The sequence below is a fragment of the Sturnus vulgaris genome, chromosome 19 (genome assembly GCF_052056855.1).
Source record: "Sturnus vulgaris isolate bStuVul1 chromosome 19, bStuVul1.hap1, whole genome shotgun sequence".
NCBI classification, from domain to species: domain Eukaryota; kingdom Metazoa; phylum Chordata; class Aves; order Passeriformes; family Sturnidae; genus Sturnus; species Sturnus vulgaris.
In genome coordinates this window covers 11,765,899-11,784,415 of record NC_142261.1, presented here as the reverse complement: position 1 = coordinate 11,784,415, position 18,517 = coordinate 11,765,899, and the positions used below count along the sequence as shown (strand labels likewise).

Sequence of the window (18,517 nt, the reverse complement as noted above, 5' to 3'; positions counted from 1 at the left end):
CAAGTCACTGAGCAAGACACTCATTTAGGTAAGCTAACAAGTGGGAAAGGAGAAGAAGAAAGGACAAATAGCTGGAATTGTTCATAAAATGCTTGCACATTGCACTATGCTCCCACAACTATGACAGTGCAGATTAAGATGGCCAAAGCTGGAGACAGAAGCACTGAAGTGTGTAACTGGGTTCTGGGAGGCACCTGTGAGCTTGGTCTGTACTCAGGGTCCTCCCTCCCCTGGGCTTTAGTAGCTGTGTTTTCTTATTGCTGTCTCCTTGGTCTCAGAGGACCAAGGAGCAGGAGGCAAGTGTGTGGCATTGCTCAAATTGTTAGAGTTCCCAAGGAAACCACAGGACATTTGGAGGCATGTCTGGATAGCTGAACCACTTTGTTTGCTGGTTTTATTTCCTGCAAGAAAATGAGCTACAACCTTTTCCTCCTGGCTTTTGTCCTGGGCATTACTGGAGCTTTCCACTATGGATTGCAGGTCTCCATTATCAATTCTCCTGCTGAGGTAAGCATGGAGAGCTCAAAGATTGAGCTACCAGGATTTCACTGTTCTCTGGCATTCATGCCTCTATATGCAATGGATAACTTTTTACTTGTGCTTTCAAAATTAGACTTATCGTGGTTTCTTAGTTCTAAGAGTAGCTGCTACTGCTCTTGTGTTTCATGAGGTTTGAATTTCTGTCTGATGTGACAGAACTGGGAAAGGGAAGGATGAATGATATCATAAAGTCAGGCATTTTCCCCTTGCTGAGTGGGATTGCTCCCAGGGCATTCTCCTCTCTCCATTGCTCAGGGAGTCCCTTGTACCATGTGCCTGATCACACACACAATTTCCAAGTGGCTCTAAGGTGAAATAGGGCAGGGAAGGACTATTCTAGAGCTGAGGTCAGCACTCTTACCTGTAGCTGGAAAAGGAAAACTGGGGAAGGTGTTTGTCATCCTGAATGGTACCAAGGACACTCAGCTCATAGTGTTACCAGAGACAAGCAGGAATGGCAAGAAAAGATCAGGTAGAGAAAAAAATCAGGGTTTAGGACAGGTACAGAAGACCAGACTACCATTCTCTTACTGGCACTCACAGTTGATACTTAATATTGATATATTCATTGGATTTCATTGCTAAAACATCAGCTTCAAGGATGTTAATGGCAAAATTCCCATTGATTTCACTGGGGCTAAGATTTCAACCAAGGTTATTGATATAAATGTATCAAAAAAACCAATAAGAATAAGAGAATTTAAAAAGCAGTGCAATTATGCAAACACATGTTGATTGAGCCCACTGTTTGTTTTGTGGTTTTTTTTTTCCTTTTAAAGTACATCCAAAGTTTCATCCGTGAGACCTGGCTGAAGAGATATGGCTCCTCTCCCAGTGCAGAGATGATCACTTTGTTGTGGTCCTTTATTGTGTCCATTTACAGCATCGGTGGGCTCCTGGGCTCCTCCTCTGCTGGGTACTTGTCTGTTAGGTTTGGAAGGTAGGAAGAGTGGTTACACCATTCCTTCTGTTTACACTCACAACTGCAGAAAAATAAACTCTGTCTCAGGAGAAACACTGCTTGTAATGTGGCATTGTGAGCAGCCCAGGGCTTCCAATTAAAGACCAGTGTAGTGAAGAAACAGAATGGAAAATCTGCCAATGATGACAAGGAAAATCATACCCTTATAAAGTGCAAAGTAAATCCAGTCCAGGGAAGTCACACAAGAAGTACATGCATTTTAAAGAGGATTTCAGAGACAGCCACTCACAAAGCTTACTTTCCACTAGAGGCATCAAAATCTTCAACCACCTCATCAGTCTGTGACAAGTTTCCCCATTGCCATTTCCCATTTCCTTCAGCTGATCTCAGAAGCCAGCTCTGAGTCTGTAACCGCGGTACAATCCGTGCCACTCCTGTCAGGCTGTGAGTGAGGCAAGGGCAGTATTTGTGCTCACATTAATTTGAATGAATTCCAGGAAGAAGGCCCTGCTGCTTGCCAACATCCCTGCTCTGCTGGGTGCAGCTCTGATGGGACTCAGCCGCCTGTGTGGATCTTTTGAGATGATCATGGCTGGAAGGTTGTTTTCTGGAGTCTGTGGAGGTAAATTGGCATTCCTACCTGTGGTATCAAATAGTGGGAAGAGCAGTGACTGAGGGTCACAAAGATTCACCAGCCTGAGTAAACAGATCACAGATTTTTTACTACATTCTGCAGAGAAAATGATTGCTGAGTCCATTTTTAACTAAATAAGAAACCACAAACATAATTCAATTAATAATGTATGGCATCTCCATTTCTCTTTCTTCTATCTTGACATCCAGTCCATACAAAAGGTACTGCCAACTTCTGATAAGCCAAAACCTGCAATATTTCAGGGAAGCCTGCTCACTCAATAGAGAACAGGCCTCTGTTGTTCCTGTTGCTTTTTGCTGTGCCTGATGCTGCCCTCCACATTACAGACAAGGGAATAGTTTTCAAGCCAATTCAATTAGAATTTTCAACTCTAATTTCCAGATGCCTCAGAAGGTTACATTCTGCCAGTGCTTTTTATCCCTGAGCAGCTGGATAAAGATAATACTAACCAGAAAAAAAAAAGAGAAGATAAAAATTAATTCACTGAGCAGATAGAATGTACAGCATTTGCCAACTTAGTGGTTTCAAGCAGAAAATAAAACACATACCCGAATAGGCACTGAAAAATGCCATCTAAGACTAGAGGGAGTAACCACAGTCCTGTCTGTATATGTGGCTGTAGGAAATAATGTAAGAGAAGGCCAGCCTGCTGAAGGACAGATTTCCCAGGGGCCCATACTTACCTAGTGAAATATTTAGCAAAGGCACAAGGCCGTGGTATGGGGCACATGCTGCAGGTCAGGCAGCCACATCCTCAGCACAGATAAAAATGTATCTGAGAGCCAACCCCTATAGGCAGCCAACCCCTCCAAACCAGCAGACCTAGAGGATCTGCATTGCCCTAAGAGTCCTTTGTCACTGCAGGTTTAGCTCAGAATGTCCATATCATGTATGCTGGGGAATGTGCTCCAAGGAAACTCCGAGGGCTGATTGCCATAACAGCTTCCACCTCCATTGCTACTGGAAAATTTATAGGATTTGCTCTGGGTCTCAGGTAAGAGAGTCTAAAACATTTCTTCCATTATTAAAATACATGCATGTATCAGTGCACACTTATGCCCAGCAGCTGCTATTTGGAGCAGTCAGTCCCAGTCTGATAACTCCTGGATCTTGTAATAATGGTAATGTGATCAGAGTGGTAATGGATCAGAAACAGAGGGATCAGCGCCTGCAGGTTTTCCTTCAGCACTTGTACTGGGACTGTTGGTCCCTGTGAGCCCTCAGCTGCTGCAGGAGGACACAGGTGGCTTTGCTGTGCCCAGCACTGGGCAGCAGGAGCCAACACCGTGCTGCAGGTGATGCCGACACACCCGGCAGGGCTGGGGGATGATCCCGTGTCTGCTCACACGGCTCCTCTCACCCTGCTGCTTTTGTTCTTTTGTTCCAGAGAAGTTCTTGGAGTGGAGGCTCTCTGGCCAATTCTCCTGGCAGCCAATGCAGTCCCTGCCCTTGTTCAGCTTCTCACCCTCCCCTTCTTCCCAGACTCTCCTCGCTACCTGCTCATTGACCGAAAGGACAAGGAGGGCTGCATCAAAGGTAAAGAAATGAGCCAAAAATCGCTCATTTCAGGAAACAGGGGAGAACACAGTAAAGCCCCAGATGAGTCTAGAAGAGAGGTACAGGTGGGAAAAAGACTCTTGGTGTTTTGGCTCTGAAAGCACCTTCAGCTTAAAGGAAAGTCAGCCTCTTCTGTGCTCTCCTGGCACAAGTATTTCCCTTACCCTCTGCCAGGGTCCTCCAAGGGAGGTGATCACACACAGCTTGTATTTGCAGCAATGCAGATTCTGCCCTGAGCTGTCAGAGTACAGATACAGAACCTTCTCTGAGGCTCTGCACGGTCATGCTGGACCTGTAAGCATTCCAGTTCTTCTGTAACCCCAACAGCAGCTACTGACAGAAACTGAGCAACAGCCACTGTGGGTATTTAACTATCAAAAGATACAACTCCTTGGATGTAAACTTTTTTTTATATGTAGAAGTCGTTTTATCTTGTCTGTGTTTTGGAGTGTGCACTAGAACTGCACCTTTAGCAGGAGGGTATTCAGGGAAGGATTAGTAGGAATTTAGGTGTGACTTACACTGAAAGACTGTCAGCAGCTATTAGCCAAAAGTGAGGTCATATTAATATTTATGGGCAAAAACAGACATCAGTGTTCTGGACCTGTGTCATTTCTGAGCCCAGATCTTTAGGAAGTTCACACAAGAACAGAGCATGAAGTTCTAATAAGACACTCTGCAAAGCAGGAAATAATCTTCTGGATTCATGTCTGTGCTGGTGAGCTTGGTCACCTCTCCTGTCCTTCCAGCTCTGAAGCAGCTCTGGGGAGATGGGGACCATATGGCTGAAGTAGATGACATGATGTCAGAGCAGAAAGCCATCCGTGGGGAGAAGGCCAAGGGCATTTGGGACCTGCTGAGGGACAGGGCAGTGCGCTGGCAGCTCATCACTCTGTTCCTCGTCATCTCCTGCATGCAGCTCATCGGGGCCAACGTGGTACGTGCCCTGCTTTGCCCTGCCCTCTGCTTGGCTGGCAAACTGCTCAGCAACTCTGCAAGGAGCTGGGAATGACTGCAACAGTGCCCTAAGGAGGGGTCTGTGGTTGCTGTTTATTACAATCCTTTCCCCTGGAAGTCTGGGACCTGGGATAAGTCGAGAGCTGTGTTTTAGCGAGTGTCTTCTGAAGGCTTTTCTATGGATTACCCTGTTATGACAAGACGATTTTCTATTTTGTTAAAGTCTGGTTAGTTATTTTCCATCCAAAAAGACAGATGCTAGTGTAAACATGGCCACATGTGCACAGCTTTCACAAATTTCTATTCTTTCCAGGTTTACTCTTATGCATACAGTATCTTTATAAAGGCTGGAATCCCCCCTTCTCAAACCCATTATGTCTCCCTGGGGGTTGGTACCACTGAGATCCTCTCCACAGTTCTGTGTGTAAGTGGCTTTTCAGCTGAATTTTGTTCTGCTGCAATACATTGCTCATTTTGATCTTTAGAAATACTATAAATAGAGCTTCAGGAATCAAATTTTTGCGACAAATGAACCATGGAACTGATCAGATTCCCCGAAGTCCTCTCTCCACACCCTGCAGACATGGACATTTCTGTTGAGCTTCTGGAAACAGTTGAGTCTTTCTGTCAAAATCCCAACTCATTGTGGGCCAGTCTTGGGAATCCCAGCTCCCCGTGGAGGAAGGGCAGATGTCATTTGTCAGTCGGACAGGGCTCAGACTCAGGGCTGTAGGAATCACAGATTAGCACTAGCATTCCCACTCTGCTCTCCTGCCTGGCTCTCCTTTGCCTGCAGAACAACATCTCTGACCTCCTCTGCCCAGCCAGTGCTCCCTGCACCCTGCAGCTCCTGCAGCTCCTGCAGCTCCTGCAGCTCCTGCACCTCCTGCTCCTCCCTGCACCTTCCTGCAGCTCCTGCACCTCCTGCAGCTCCTGCACCTCCTGCTCCTCCCTGCACCTCCCTGCAGCTCCTGCACCTCCTGCTCCTCCCTGCACCTCCTGCAGCTCCTGCACCTCCTGCTCCTCCCTGCAGCTCCTGCAGCTCCTGCAGCTCCTGCACCTCCTGCACCACCTGCTCCTCCCTGCACCTCCTGCACCTCCTGCTCCTCCTGCACCTCCTGCTCCTCCCTGCAGCTCCTGCTCCTGCCCAGGCCCCCCAGCTGCCTTTCCCCACACTCCCAGAGAGGTGCTAGCTCCCAGTGCCCAGTGCCCCAGTGATTCCCTGCCTGGCCAGTGAAGGCAGGGACTGTGCAGCTCAGCAGCAGCTGTCCCTTGGAGCTGGCAGCATCTCCTCCTGCTTGCAGGGCTTCCTCATTGATCGTGCAGGGAGGAAGACACTGCTGTGGAAAAACTACACAGTGATGGCCTTGGCTCTAGGGCTCCTCACAGTCACGCTCTCACTGCAGGTAAGACCCCACTGATGCATTAGAACTGTGCCATGTTTTATTGTATGACAGATATCAGGACTGCTTCCCTCCCCACAAATCACTTTTTAGTGAATAGAAGTATTTTTGGGGCTAACCTTCATATTCATAGAGGTCTGTTCCTAGCCATGTACACATGGATTAAAGTCAGTAGCTTTACACAACCAAGATCACTGCCAAGGCTACCTCATGAAATTCCTGAAAGTAGAGGAAATAGATCTATGTTAAACATTGACATACTTAGTAGTGATGAACATTTGTAATGGAGCTAGATAAATAAAATTCTGATTTCTGATTTTATTTGCTTTTCATTTCCTACCACAGGACTCCTTTTTCTGGGTACCATACTGCTCTGTGGCACTTGTCTTTATTTTCATCATGAGCTTTGGTGTTGGGCCAGGTTGGTATTTTCTACTGGAATTGTTTCATTTATTCACTCATTCCTTCCTCACTGCAGCCTTTAGGAGAGATCCCAGCATAGCTGTTCCACAATAGACATTAATCCCTACTTCTAATTCAGGGCAGGTGCTGATATTTCCATCCAAACTATGGTAGGAGGTAAAATGAATTTCCTACTGCATTCCTACATGCCTTTTTTCTGAAGAGCCAAGCACCACTTCAGACACTTCCTGGCCACTTAAAGCCATGAACTTATGCAGCAAAATTAAGTATGAGGTACAGAAGCATCTTGCAAAATTTCTAAGCTTCCTTCTTTCTTCAATATTTTTTTCAGGTGGAGTAGTATGCCCCTTGATCACAGAAATATTCATTCACTCGTACAGACCAACTGCTTATGTTTTTAATGGTGTTACAAACTGGATTCAGCTCTTTGTCCTTGGACTTGTGTTCCCTTTCCTTGTGGTAAGCAAAGTAGGGTGTTTGATTCAGTTCAGAGGAAGTTAGACCCCTCTTAAACCCAGAGCATGCTTCTCTTATCAACACATCATGCCACAGACAGAGCCCAAATTAATTGCAGTTCTGATGGTACCTTTAACCAGGTATTTACTGGAAGTGGAGCAAACCCACAAAATGCTTCTAATTCTACACAAGTTAGAGTGACAAAGACAGCACAGACACAGTGACAGAGGCACCAACACTGTCAGATGTCATTTGCAGCAGGATTTATATCAACTCAGTCTCTGACCAAGCCCTATTAGTAAATACAAACCCAGAAACTCCATAACATAAGAGAAAGAAATCAAATGTTTATGAACACATTTTTCTCTTTGCTTTCCTGTAGGAAGGTCTTGGTAATTTATGTTTCATCATTTTCCTGACATACTGCCTGTCCATGGCTATTTTTGTATTCCTGGTGCTGCCAGAGACCAAAGGGAAGAGCATGCTGCAGGTCATGGAGGAGTTCAACCGCCTGAACTACCGTGGAAAGAAGGGACAGGCAGCCCTACAGCAGAGTAACTGCTCACTGGTGACTGTGACTAGGCTTTAAGAACAAAACCTCCACTTCATATTTTGTTCTTTTATTACTGGTGTGCCCAGAAGTCTCACTAAGCAAGAGAGAATCCATAGATCCACAAAAAAAAATCACCTTCAGCACAGGGTGCAGCATGAACTTGGTGGTTCTCTCCAGCTCCTGAGACACGAGCTGAATTAATTCCTCTGTAGAAAAAAAATTAACACAGTTTATAGAGAAAATAAGATCTTTGTCAGTCCCTCCAAGCTTGCAGTTGTAAACTGAAAACACAGGATCTGCTATTTTCTTGGCAAAACCAGGACTCCACAGCTGGGAGAAGTGAAGGCCCAGAGGTTCAACAAACTTGCAAAGAAGACAGAGCTCTGACACTGAAATTATGTGCTCCTATCAACAATTCAGTGCCACTGAGCTTTCCCAGAGAAGAAGCTTCAGTTGACAGGAAAAGGAGAGTTTAGCTCTTCAGTACAGTGGAAGGAGAGTGCCTTGCCTGTCAGCAGGCAGAATCAGTGTGCAGTGCTCCCCCCACGTTTACAATCGTGGAAATTCTTCTGTTGGGAAAGACAGGGATGTGTGAGCACTGAAAGAAAGCAATGAGCAAAGAAAGCAGAGCAGCAGGAAAACATGAGTGGGCAAATCCAGTGGGCAGATTCTCCTTTTCCATTGACAATGATTGTGTAGTGTCTCTTCAGCCTGGAGAACACTGGGCTTCAGTGAGATTCTGCCCTGAGAGTAACTGCTCCACATAAGACAGAAAAGAGGGAATTTAATCCATATGTGTGACTGTCTGCTTTTCTTTCCAGGTCTCTGAATATTTCACATTTTCATTCTAAAACCTTTCATTTGTGTTCGTTTTTGGTCTTCTTCATGCTTTACAGTTTTCTGTAAAAAGCTGTGACTAGGGAAACACATCCTTCTGATTGTGCCTGGAATGATTTTCACTGAATGAAGAGTCAGGAGACCCCATCTTCTGGGGCAGTGTTGTGGGGGTCAAGGAATATTGTGTCTGTCCTGCTCTGGAGATGAGATCTTCACTACCAACTGATGCAGATGCTGTACAATAAATTTTGCAAAAGGATCTGAATATTGAGCAGCAGTTTCTTTCACAGCCCTAAGGCTCCTGTTATTTTATCTTCACATTGTCCTCCAGCAGTTTTTGTGGCAGTACTAAAAGCTAATGCCAGGAGCAGGGAACTTTCCCAACACAGCCATCCCTCCTATGACAATTATCATACTACCAAAAAAAAAAAAAGAAGCTTATTGTTTCAAGGCTTGAGATCATAGATTGCACAGTGCCACTTTAACAACCAACATATCTTCTGGTTTTCTTCTGGTCAAAAATGCAGGGGAAATAAAAAAAAGCATTGGAAGTGTTTTGAAAAGAAAATATTAGTTAATTTATTATTTTAAAGGTCATTATTTGGTTTGGTGTTTCTCAAACTTACTGGTTCCCAAGGAGGAAGTTTTTACTGTCTTACAAGACATTAAAAACTCATTTCCTTACACACATCTTTCTACAGCATGACTGTGTTCAACCTGCCTCACTTGTCCCCTCCTACTAAAGGCTGTCCACAAGAGGGGAAGTGTGGTAAATCATTGACACTGCCATAAATTATCATGGATTGGGAATAAAGGTTGAAGATGTACTTGTGACTCTGCAGTTCCAGGATCCAGGATGCAACACAGGGGCATCTCTGGAAACAAAATCCCTCCACGTCCAGGGTACTGGGTGAGCTCCACACTGGGTCTGGAAAAAGAACATTTCTTGGAGGGTTCAAATCCTAGGTGGAGGGATGCATCTTGCCCTCTTCTTTAGAAAAATTAATAAAAGCTGTACTAGGCATTTAAGGCTTGCTTTTTCCATCATACAGCACTGAACAATAGCATGAGGCCAGACGAAAATGAGACAGCAGTAGAGTATTCTAGGAGGGACACAGACAGCAGGAGCAAGAGGAACAGGGCTCTGCAGGGACTGTTGGATCAGCCAGATGTTACAAACTAGCCACAGATGATGTTTAGAAACCTCTCCAGAAAGGTCCAGAGCTGCCATGTGTGTCTTTCCTTCCATCCTCAGCTCAAAGAAAAATCTTCATTTCCCCTCTAGTTCCTCCAGGCTCATCAGCTCCTTGCCCACTGAGATGTGGCATCTTGCTGTGGCACACAGTGGGTCAATTCCTCTGTTACAGACAGGCTTCTGAAGGCTCTGGAAAAACTCTGAGCCTCTCTAAAAAACTGGGTGTTAACAGGGACACGAAATGCCAATATTCCAATACTTCATTTCCTACATCTGGGAAATTGTTCAAGCAATTATAAATCTTCCAGCAGGCAAGAAGAGGCATTATGGCTGAACTTCAATCCTAAAGGCCTGTTGTAGACTGGAGGGGGTGAAAACCTCCCCTGCCCAAGCTGCTTTTCAGAGAGGTGAAGAGGGGCTGTGCTCCACTGAAGGGGAGATGGTGGCACTGGCTGACTGCTCACACTGCAGGGACACACAGGGGTTTTAGCAGTGTGAGTAGGGGTAAATGCTCCCAATTCAAGAAGGATAAACATTTACCAGTGTTGTAATCAGCCTGTGATATCTGGGTCTCAGAATAATTAAACCAGCGAGAAGAGGCTCTGGCCAGTGTCAGGGGAGGACACAAATTGCTAAAAGCCACATAGTTAGAAATTAACTTCTGTGCTGTGATCCCAAACTCTTATAATCCCAGTGTGGAACCCATCTCTCTCATCTGGCAGACTTGACAAGGGCTCTCAGAGCAGGCAGGGTTTCAAGGGGAAATGGCTGGTTTCCTCTCAGACCTGGTGAGTATCCAAATTCTTGTGTTCTAGCCCAGGTCACTAACAGCAGTGTGGTCTTTAATTGCAGCAAAGGGAATAGTTGTTTCTTGTAATAAAAATGGGCAACAGAGCTCGGGACAACACTGGTTGAGCAATGACTGACTAAATGGCATCTGCAGAAAGTACATTAGAAATGCAAAACAGTGAGAGGTTTAAAAGAGGACATGGGAAACCAGGAGAGATGGGAATTTGGGGGAAGATACAGAACATAGTGAAAAACACAAAACACAAAAAACTCTCCCACTCTACTGCTCTACACTCTCAAGGACAATCGAGGATACTCATCAGTTTAAAGTGTGACCTGAGTAAATGCCTGAAAACATATGTGCTTGTGAGAAATGCTCTGAAATTCAGTGTATGTCATAGAAACACAGCATTTCCAATAGGACTCATTCAGATAGGGCCTCTAAAATGTCATTTCATACAGGGTTGATAAAAGTAAAATGTAAAAGAATAATAAGTTTTGAGAGGACAGACTTGAGTCATCTCTGGAAAATGGTAAACACTGTCCCTGAGAAGGCAAAGGTGAAAGCAAAAAGGGATTCAAGAAAGCTGTAGCTTCTTTCTAGTACAAAGGTAAACACAAATGATCTCAATAAGGCTTTTGTGATTTTTGTTTTCTGTGATTAGCAGAGCTAACAGAATTAGAGAATTTATCTTTTCAGATTGCTAATAACCAGGAGAGGAAGGTGGCAGAATGCACAGATTAGGATTTTAACAATTTAACAATGAATTTTGCTTAATTATTGTCAAATTCAAGATAGGTTTTTGCACGTTAAAGGTTTCTTAGTCGTAGAAATGTGAAGATATAAGGTCCTGTAAATGCTCTCATGGTCTGCAAGGCGTGCTGGTGTCAGGAGTTTGTTAGGATGTGTTTCATTCTCTTTGGCAGGTTCAATACCGGAGGCTATGGCTCATGATTGTGGTGCTGGGAATTGGTGGAACTCACCTCTCTGGTTTTCAAATGTCTGTGATCAATTACACTTCTCCGGTAGGCAAAGCTGCAGGAAAGAAAATCCCATCTCTAACCGTTCCTCCTGTCTCAGGCCGCACACTTTGCAGATGCTTTACAAAAGCTCTTAGGTGTTGCTTTGTCACTTTATTCCCAGCTGTTTCCAGTGCCACGCTGTCACTGTCAAAGCTTGCATGATTGCAAGGAGCTGTGCTCCAAATACAACCTCCCATAGAATTTTGTGGAAACAGCATTTTCAGATAACTCCTTAAAGTTTATGCCATGGAGAAAAAAAAAAGAAAACCAAAGGTAGCTGAAAGAGTCAGCCTCCTTTCCTCTTTATATCCATTACTGGCCACAAGAACATTTGCACTTCACTGTAATGGATATAAGGCCCTAATTTTTTGGTGTAGGTGAGGTAGGATTCAACACACTAAAGAGTATAATTAACTTTTGAAAGATGCTTGTACACTATTAGGCTGTATGAGAGGAAATATCAATCCTTATTTGCAAACAAATGTCCTATAGTCACGCTTTTAGTCACGACTATTAATCGATTTTTTTTTTTTAATTGTAAACATTATGAAGAACATTACGATGAGTGCCTTGGTGGAACAGAAATCTCTTTTTTGTCCCAGTATATTCAGAAGTTTATCAATGAAACCTGGCTGGAGCGATACGGTTCTGTGCTGCCTCAGGAGACCCTGATGCTGCTGTGGTCCTTCATCGTGTCTGTGTACTGCATTGGGGGGATGATAGGGTGTCTGTGCAGCGGGTACCTGACTGCAAAATTTGGAAAGTAAGTACATTTCCTGGTGTCTCACTACCCAGAGCTGCAACAGGGGAAGCGATTAAATATTACCCAGCTAACAGAAGGGATATCAGAATTTCACTGCCCCCTGCTGCCACAGAATTTACCCAGCATGTAAAACTACACCTGGGTGCATTGCAGAGACAAGAGCATGCAGATATTTCTGATTCCCTCATCACAGTTTTTGTTGACATACAATTCCTGTATTTTTGCTGACATTTGACCCTGCAGGAGTTTCCTTCAGCCTCACACAGCGAGTAAGAGGAGTCTAGCCTTTCTCTTTCCACTCCTCTGCAAAGACATTGTGCCTTTTCATGTCCAGATTTGGTTTTCCTATCAGCAATGGGTTTAAACACGGCCATGGCTACAGTCTGTAAACGCAGAGGAGAAGAGTCAGACATGAGCCAAGGAAGAAAAAGTGAAATACGGTTCATAGGCACGTGTTGCTCACTCTTGCAGGAAGAAATGCCTACTGCTCAATGACGTGGTGCTGATAATAGCCACGCTGCACACTGGCTTCAGCAGGAGAGCCAAGGCTTTTGAGATGATCCTGGCTGGGCGCTTCCTCGAGGGCATCGCTGCTGGTAGGACTCCACTATCCCATGGTAACGGGACTTCTTTGGGGTGGATACAGAAATCTTCCTGCTGGGAGTGCCCAGGAATGAGGAATGAGCTGTAACCCAGACTGGGGCAAGGTAAGATGAGCTGTCCTTTGCCTTCAGGAGGTCTTGTAGAGAGATCTGATGGATTAGCTAAACTTAAAGTAAAAGGTACATTTTTAGCCCATTTTCAGCAGAGAAAGGGTTCAGAAGAGGGAGGAGAGAGCTGAAAGGGAACTGAGAAGGGACCCTCTCTCTTTCCACAGCTTTAGCACTCTCCTGTCTTCTCCCTTTAGGAATACATATGAATGCCCATGTTCAGTATGCTGGAGAGATCTCACCTAAGAAGCTGCGTGGATTTATAAATGTCACCTCCACTGTGTTTCTTGCACTAGGAAAAACTGTAGCAAGAATTCTTGGATTAAGGTGCTTGTGTTACTCCTTCTCAGCCTGTTTTATATTTATTTTTCTTCTATATAGAAGGGAAGTGGTGTTCTCCCAGTCCTAGAAACAGACATACACCAAAGGTAGGGGTTTATTTTGCTCAACTACAGCAGTCAAAAAGGAGACATCTACCCTACACAAGTCACTGAGCTTTCCATGTCACTCCCTGGGGAGAGAAAGGCTTTCCTCTTGAGAGAGGATGGCTCTGTCTGGAGGTGCAGTCTCTCTGCTGAAGTTAATAAAAAAACATTGTATGTAAATACTCTTAGTAAATTTATGAGATCCAAACGTTTTGCTAATTTCCTGATAACCTCATGCAGAGTTGCAATGTTGTTTCAGAGAGCTGTTGTGGGAATATTCTGACCTTCAGAAATTAAAAGTCTAAGAAAAATGTCAGTCATGCAGAAGAAATAAAGTATTAGTCCAATAAAATAAAATATTAGTCTATTTTCCTATTGCTAACCTAATCATCTATTTCAATGGAACTTTTCAATGACTGTATGTATTTTGTGTCTCTTTAGCTAGCCTAGAATTAGGAATTACCAATTTAGTTACAAACTGTAATTTTCTGGACTATTAATAGATTCTAACATGCTTTCATAGAGATCTTTTAGGAACTGAAGACATGTGGAATGTGCTATTGTCCTTCTCTGGGTTGGTGGCATTGATTCAACTGCTCTTTTTGCCATTCTTTCCTGAGTCCCCACCCTACCTCTTGATGCAAAAAGAAGACAAAGCTGGTTGCTTGAAAGGTAAAATAAAACTTTAGATCCTCAGTTTGTTAAATCATATTTCTTGGGAAAGTGAAGCTAACAGCAGGAATTGGCTTTTCTATTAGCCAGCTACAGATTTCTTGATAATTACATGATAAAAGTCCTCCAGATCAAGCAGAGTCACCAGAGACATTTAAGATCTACCCCTAACAGCTACAGCATTTTCCAGGGAAGTTTCACCATGTTCCAGTAAGTGATGCTCTTTCCAGTCCTTTGCTCAGTAACTGATGATTCAAAGCATGGACTCAACTGCAAATGTTCAGCGTCATTAAAAGTTGAAAACCACAGAATTATGAGTGGATCAAATGATGGAGCAGTATACTTCATTCTGTCTCTTCTGTAGCCATGAAGCAACTCTGGGGAGAAGGGAATTATCACACAGAATTTGATGACTTGATGAAGGAAAAGGCTATGACAAAAGGCACCAAAATCATGAATGTCCTAGAGGTGCTGAGAGAACGCTCAGTGTACCCACAGCTGTGTACCATGCTCCTCCTTTTGCTGAGTCTGCAGCTCTGTGGCCTCAGTGCAGTTGAGTATGCCCTATTTCCATGCTTGGATCTGCTATTAAGTCTCCAAAGTGCCACAATGCCGACTGGTCCCTTTCCTCTGGGTCTACATTATTCCTCCTCACTGCCTGACACCAGTGGTATCACCCCCAGGATTGTTCATAACTTTTAGGGAGTTTCTCAGGTGGGAATCCAAGAGCTCCAGCTCAGCCTCAGTTCCTGCAAGGGCACTGTTGCCTTCATTGCCCTGGCAGCACCACCAAGGAATCTGTAAAGGAAAGGGTTACAAGCATCCTGAGGCTTACAACAACCCAGTACCACTTTCTTTGACTTCTGCAGCAGCAGAGGGCCATCTATTGCCACCCAGCTTCTTTCATTTGAGAAAGGACATTTTCCCATCCTTTCAGCTCTTCCCACGTAGAGCTGGCTGAGCCCAGTGCAGCCCAGGTTGGCAGTCATTCCCCTCCATGTTAGCACTTGTCTGGGGGCCTCCCCCATAAGCCCTGGTGCAGCCTGTGCTGGATGGAGGTGGTTCATTCCAGCTGCCAGCAATGGAATTCCCTCTGCACTCTGCTGGCAGGAAAATGGTGCCCATTCCCTCAGGGACTCTGCAGATGAGCAGCTTCTGTTTAGCAACTGGAAAAGGGCAACAGAATCAATTGTTTGCTTGACAATGTATGGTGTGCTGAGACTGAGATTTGCTTTTGTGTCTCTTGTCTTGACCCTTTCCTTTTCCTTTTTGCCAAAATTATACCTTTTCCCCATGTCTTGCAGGCAACTTTCAACTGCTTTTTTTTTTTTCCTTTCTTTTTTCCCCTTATAAATCCTTTTCCTTTATTGCCATTAACCTTTTGATTTCTCACATCTGGAGCAGCTATGTTACCTCTACTATGGCCCAATATTGTATTGCTGGTTTTGCAGTGATGACAAATCTAGTTCTAAGTGATGCTGGATAATCACATGTCACATCTATTAACTGTGCTTTATTTTTCTTATTTCCCAGATCACCTTTTACACCTCAGAAATTTTTTTGACAGCCAACCTGCCGGAAAACATAATCCCATATGTATCTCTAGGAGTTTCAATCTCTGAACTCATCTCTATCGTGTTCTGTGTAAGTCAGAGCTTCCTGGGGGTTTTAAGAATTCAAGTATTATTTCTTGAAACAAATGAATCTTCTCTTTATGAAGCAAATAATTTTTCTGTGGTGCTGCATAAATCCGTACAGTGGTTGTTACCATTCACTGCAAATTTTGTCCCAACTTTCATGTTTTGTCCCATCTTCATTCATCTTAATTTCTTATAAGAACCCCTTGTGAAGTGTCATTCAAACAAAAAGATGTGTACTCATTTCCATATATTTATGTATATCTATACATTCAAATGGAGCTGCTAGGTGCTTCTGTTGATTACAGTGTTTAAGAAGTGGGCAGTGATGGTAATTCTTAGCGTAGAGTCTAGAAGGAATTCAATAAAACAACAAAGTTGATGCCAATAAGATTTGTGTTCTCTGAAGCAAACAGAACTCAAGGAGAATGCTTGATTTGATCATGGCTCACAGTTGGATTTTGCCATGCTTCCAGCAATGTCCCTTTTTTCTGTTCCTCAGAGCTCCATAATCGATCGGTTTGGGCGCCGAAAGCTCCTGTGTGGTGGTTATTTCCTGATGGCACTGATACTGGTGTTGCTTGAAACAAGCCTTCTGCTGAGTGTAAGCAAATGCCTCTCTGGGAGTGGGCCTGCATCAGAATTCTCTAGGCAGGACAGCAGAGTCAGCCTTAGCTTTCCTGCCCAAACCAGCAGGTCAGAATGGCTTCTAAGCACAAGCTCACATCTGTAGATGTGACACCGTGAGCTGCCCTGGCCTTCCACTGTGTTCAGTAAAGAAAGATAAGCAGGCCTGGAAAGCATCTCTTACCCAGCTTAGCATCATGGGCTTTTTCACAAATATTGCTGTTCCTGTGCTTGGATCAGATGTGTTACAGCTATAAAATTAATTTTCCTTCTCTTCCCTCCCTTCACTTTGTCTAGGATCAGTTCCTCTGGCTGCGTTACTGCAGTGTTATTCTCATCTTTTTATTCATCATTGCTTATGGACTAGGACCAGGTGAGTACCACAACAGAAGCAACAGGAAGGCTCAGACCACAGGGAAAAGTGTAGGCCATGAATGTATAGAAGTGGAACTAGAATGTTTGAGTATATCTTTGAAAATCAGCAGCTTAATTAAGACTGAGATTGAGGGAATCTCGATTTTTGATGAATTAATTATCCAAGAAACAATTTATTTAACAAAATACATTAAATCATTCACAGATGAATCAGGACCCTGTTTTCTCTCATTGGATTACAGGTTCAAACCGAATAAATTCTTGTTAATCAATTCATGAAGCCTTGTTTTGCAGGGTGTGATTACTGTTCAGTGCATACAGGTTCAGATGGCTGATCTCTGTCAAAGGGCAGAGGTAGGCTTTTCTAAAATACCAGAGTTTTCTCAACTTACCTGTAAAATCCTACTGTATGAAAGACTGACACCTGACAGCATGCATGATCTGTCTCTTAGCACTGCTCTGTCCTTGCTTGTCCTCTCTTAATAGCACCCTTCAACACCTACACCAGTAACACCAGTCCCAAACTTACAGCTCTCTGCTGGAACCCCACTCACCTAAGACCAGGGTTTACTCCAGAAGTTCTCTGACTAAACACAACCAGTAGTTACTAAAGTCTCCAAATTCAAATGTCATCCTTTAGTACTGTGAGGGTTGTACCTGACACCCATGAATGTCTTGAGAACACAACAGAATTCCCACAGTAGCGAAGCTGAGGTGTCTTCTATGGGAAATGCTCAATTACAACGTTTCTATCACTTTTTATATTGTTTTTTTTCCCTCAGCTGGAGTTGTTATAGCTGTCATGAATGAAATCTTCACCCTGTCAACAAGGGCCTCCGCTTTTGTAATTGGTGGAATCGTCATTTGGCTGGGCCTCACCTTCACTGGAATGATTTTCCCCTTTGCTGTAGTATGTAATTTGATTCAAATCTTCTCTCTGACTCTGTCACTTTAATATGGAATTCTAGGCTGATCTCGACAGGGAGTAGGATGAAATGACTTGTAGATGATCAAAACTGTGAATCCCTCATTGCTATGGCATATGGAGGCCATTTCTATAAAACATTTCCCAATATTTCAGATAACAACTGCTGCCCCAAGAACAGATTGAAAAGATAAATATTGTTTCTGTAAAATGAGCTTATTCCTTATTTCACAGGAACAAATCAACAAGTTTCAAGAATCTATAGGGCAAGTGCTGCCAAGGATATCACTCATCTTGTTCTATTTTTTATCTCCAGATGCTTCTTGGTCCTTTCTGCTTCCTCATCTTTATTGCTGTCCTGCTCATTTCAGTCGTTCTTATCTACCTGTTCCTCCCAGAAACAAAAGGGAAGTCAGCCTCTGAAATCACAGAAAAATTCCAAACCTGCCAGTTTAAGAGGAAAAAACGTCATCAGGCTGTGGAGATGTATGCTGCTGAAGAAAAGACATTCTGCACCAAGCTCTGAGAAGCCGCCATAAGTAATTTCCACTGTTCAGGCATAACACATCAATTGCATTACACGTTTTTCTCCATTGCTGTCATTTTAAAGCAGCAAGATTTGTGTCTATGTTACTTTATAAGAAAGTTCTGTGCAGGATTAAGAGCAGGATGAAGATAGGATTAAACATAGCCATAGTTCTTGCAAACAATTTTCATGTTATTTCTTTATGCTATCACACTGTAAAGGACTTAATATTGATTGGGAAAGCTGCACATGAACAAATAGCAGGCAGAACACAAGGAAATCTTGTATTTCCTTGAGCTGACATCAAGTAACTGTATGTCCTGATTGTGTCTGTGACTGTCAGGGATCAGCCCTGACCCCCAGGCATTTGGTACAGAAGAATTCTCACTGGCATCCTCTGGAGCAAACTGACTGCACTGGCCATGCAGATCAGTTGTAGCAAAATCGGGAGGAAGTTCTTGTAATATATTCTGGTACCTCATGGATGGCTCAAGGGTTAATAAATACACAGTGCTGGGAGCTGGAAGAAAAGAGGCCTGGAGAGAGA

At 43.8% G+C, this 18,517-nt stretch overlaps 2 protein-coding genes across 3 annotated transcripts; both read left to right on the top strand.

Annotated features, from left to right (window-relative positions):
- The first annotated feature begins 239 nt into the window (after positions 1–239).
- Positions 240–8,562, top strand: LOC106864817 (solute carrier family 2, facilitated glucose transporter member 11-like). 2 transcript variants are annotated; one of them, XM_014894479.2, is made up of 11 exons: positions 276–507; positions 1,320–1,480; positions 1,960–2,084; positions 2,982–3,111; positions 3,505–3,653; positions 4,424–4,611; positions 4,945–5,055; positions 5,936–6,037; positions 6,380–6,455; positions 6,789–6,916; positions 7,296–8,562. In XM_014894479.2, exons 1-11 carry the CDS (start codon positions 412–414, stop codon positions 7,500–7,502), a joined length of 1,473 nt encoding a protein of 490 aa, XP_014749965.1. In that variant the 5' UTR covers positions 276–411; the 3' UTR covers positions 7,503–8,562. The 2 variants fall into 2 exon arrangements, with proteins under 2 accessions (XP_088032278.1, XP_014749965.1); XM_088176152.1 differs by lacking the exon at positions 1,320–1,480 and having other exon boundaries at positions 240–507.
- A 1,615-nt stretch (positions 8,563–10,177) lies between these two features.
- On the top strand, positions 10,178–18,151 carry LOC106864953 (solute carrier family 2, facilitated glucose transporter member 11-like). Its single transcript, XM_014894739.2, has 12 exons — positions 10,178–10,286; positions 11,215–11,313; positions 11,913–12,073; positions 12,545–12,669; positions 12,981–13,110; positions 13,732–13,880; positions 14,245–14,432; positions 15,414–15,524; positions 16,020–16,121; positions 16,442–16,517; positions 17,302–17,429; positions 17,761–18,151. Exons 1-12 carry the CDS (start codon positions 10,263–10,265, stop codon positions 17,968–17,970), a joined length of 1,503 nt encoding a protein of 500 aa, XP_014750225.1. The 5' UTR covers positions 10,178–10,262; the 3' UTR covers positions 17,971–18,151.
- The last annotated feature ends 366 nt before the right edge of the window (positions 18,152–18,517 follow it).

What these genes read in the sequence shown, in the direction of transcription:
- LOC106864817 (XM_014894479.2), top strand. Translation starts at nt 412, where the DNA reads ATGAGCTACAACCTTTTCCTCCTGGCTTTTGTCCTGGGCATTACTGGA. An exon ending in GGATTTGCTCTGGGTCTCAG is followed by an intron (nt 3,112 to 3,504) that starts GTAAGAGAGTCT and finishes CTTTTGTTCCAG; the next exon opens with AGAAGTTCTTGGAGTGGAGG. An exon ending in TCCTCTCCACAGTTCTGTGT is followed by an intron (nt 5,056 to 5,935) that starts GTAAGTGGCTTT and finishes TCCTGCTTGCAG; the next exon opens with GGCTTCCTCATTGATCGTGC.
- LOC106864953 (XM_014894739.2), top strand. Translation starts at nt 10,263, where the DNA reads ATGGCTGGTTTCCTCTCAGACCTG. An exon ending in TCATCTCTATCGTGTTCTGT is followed by an intron (nt 15,525 to 16,019) that starts GTAAGTCAGAGC and finishes TCTGTTCCTCAG; the next exon opens with AGCTCCATAATCGATCGGTT. An exon ending in AAACAAGCCTTCTGCTGAGT is followed by an intron (nt 16,122 to 16,441) that starts GTAAGCAAATGC and finishes CACTTTGTCTAG; the next exon opens with GATCAGTTCCTCTGGCTGCG.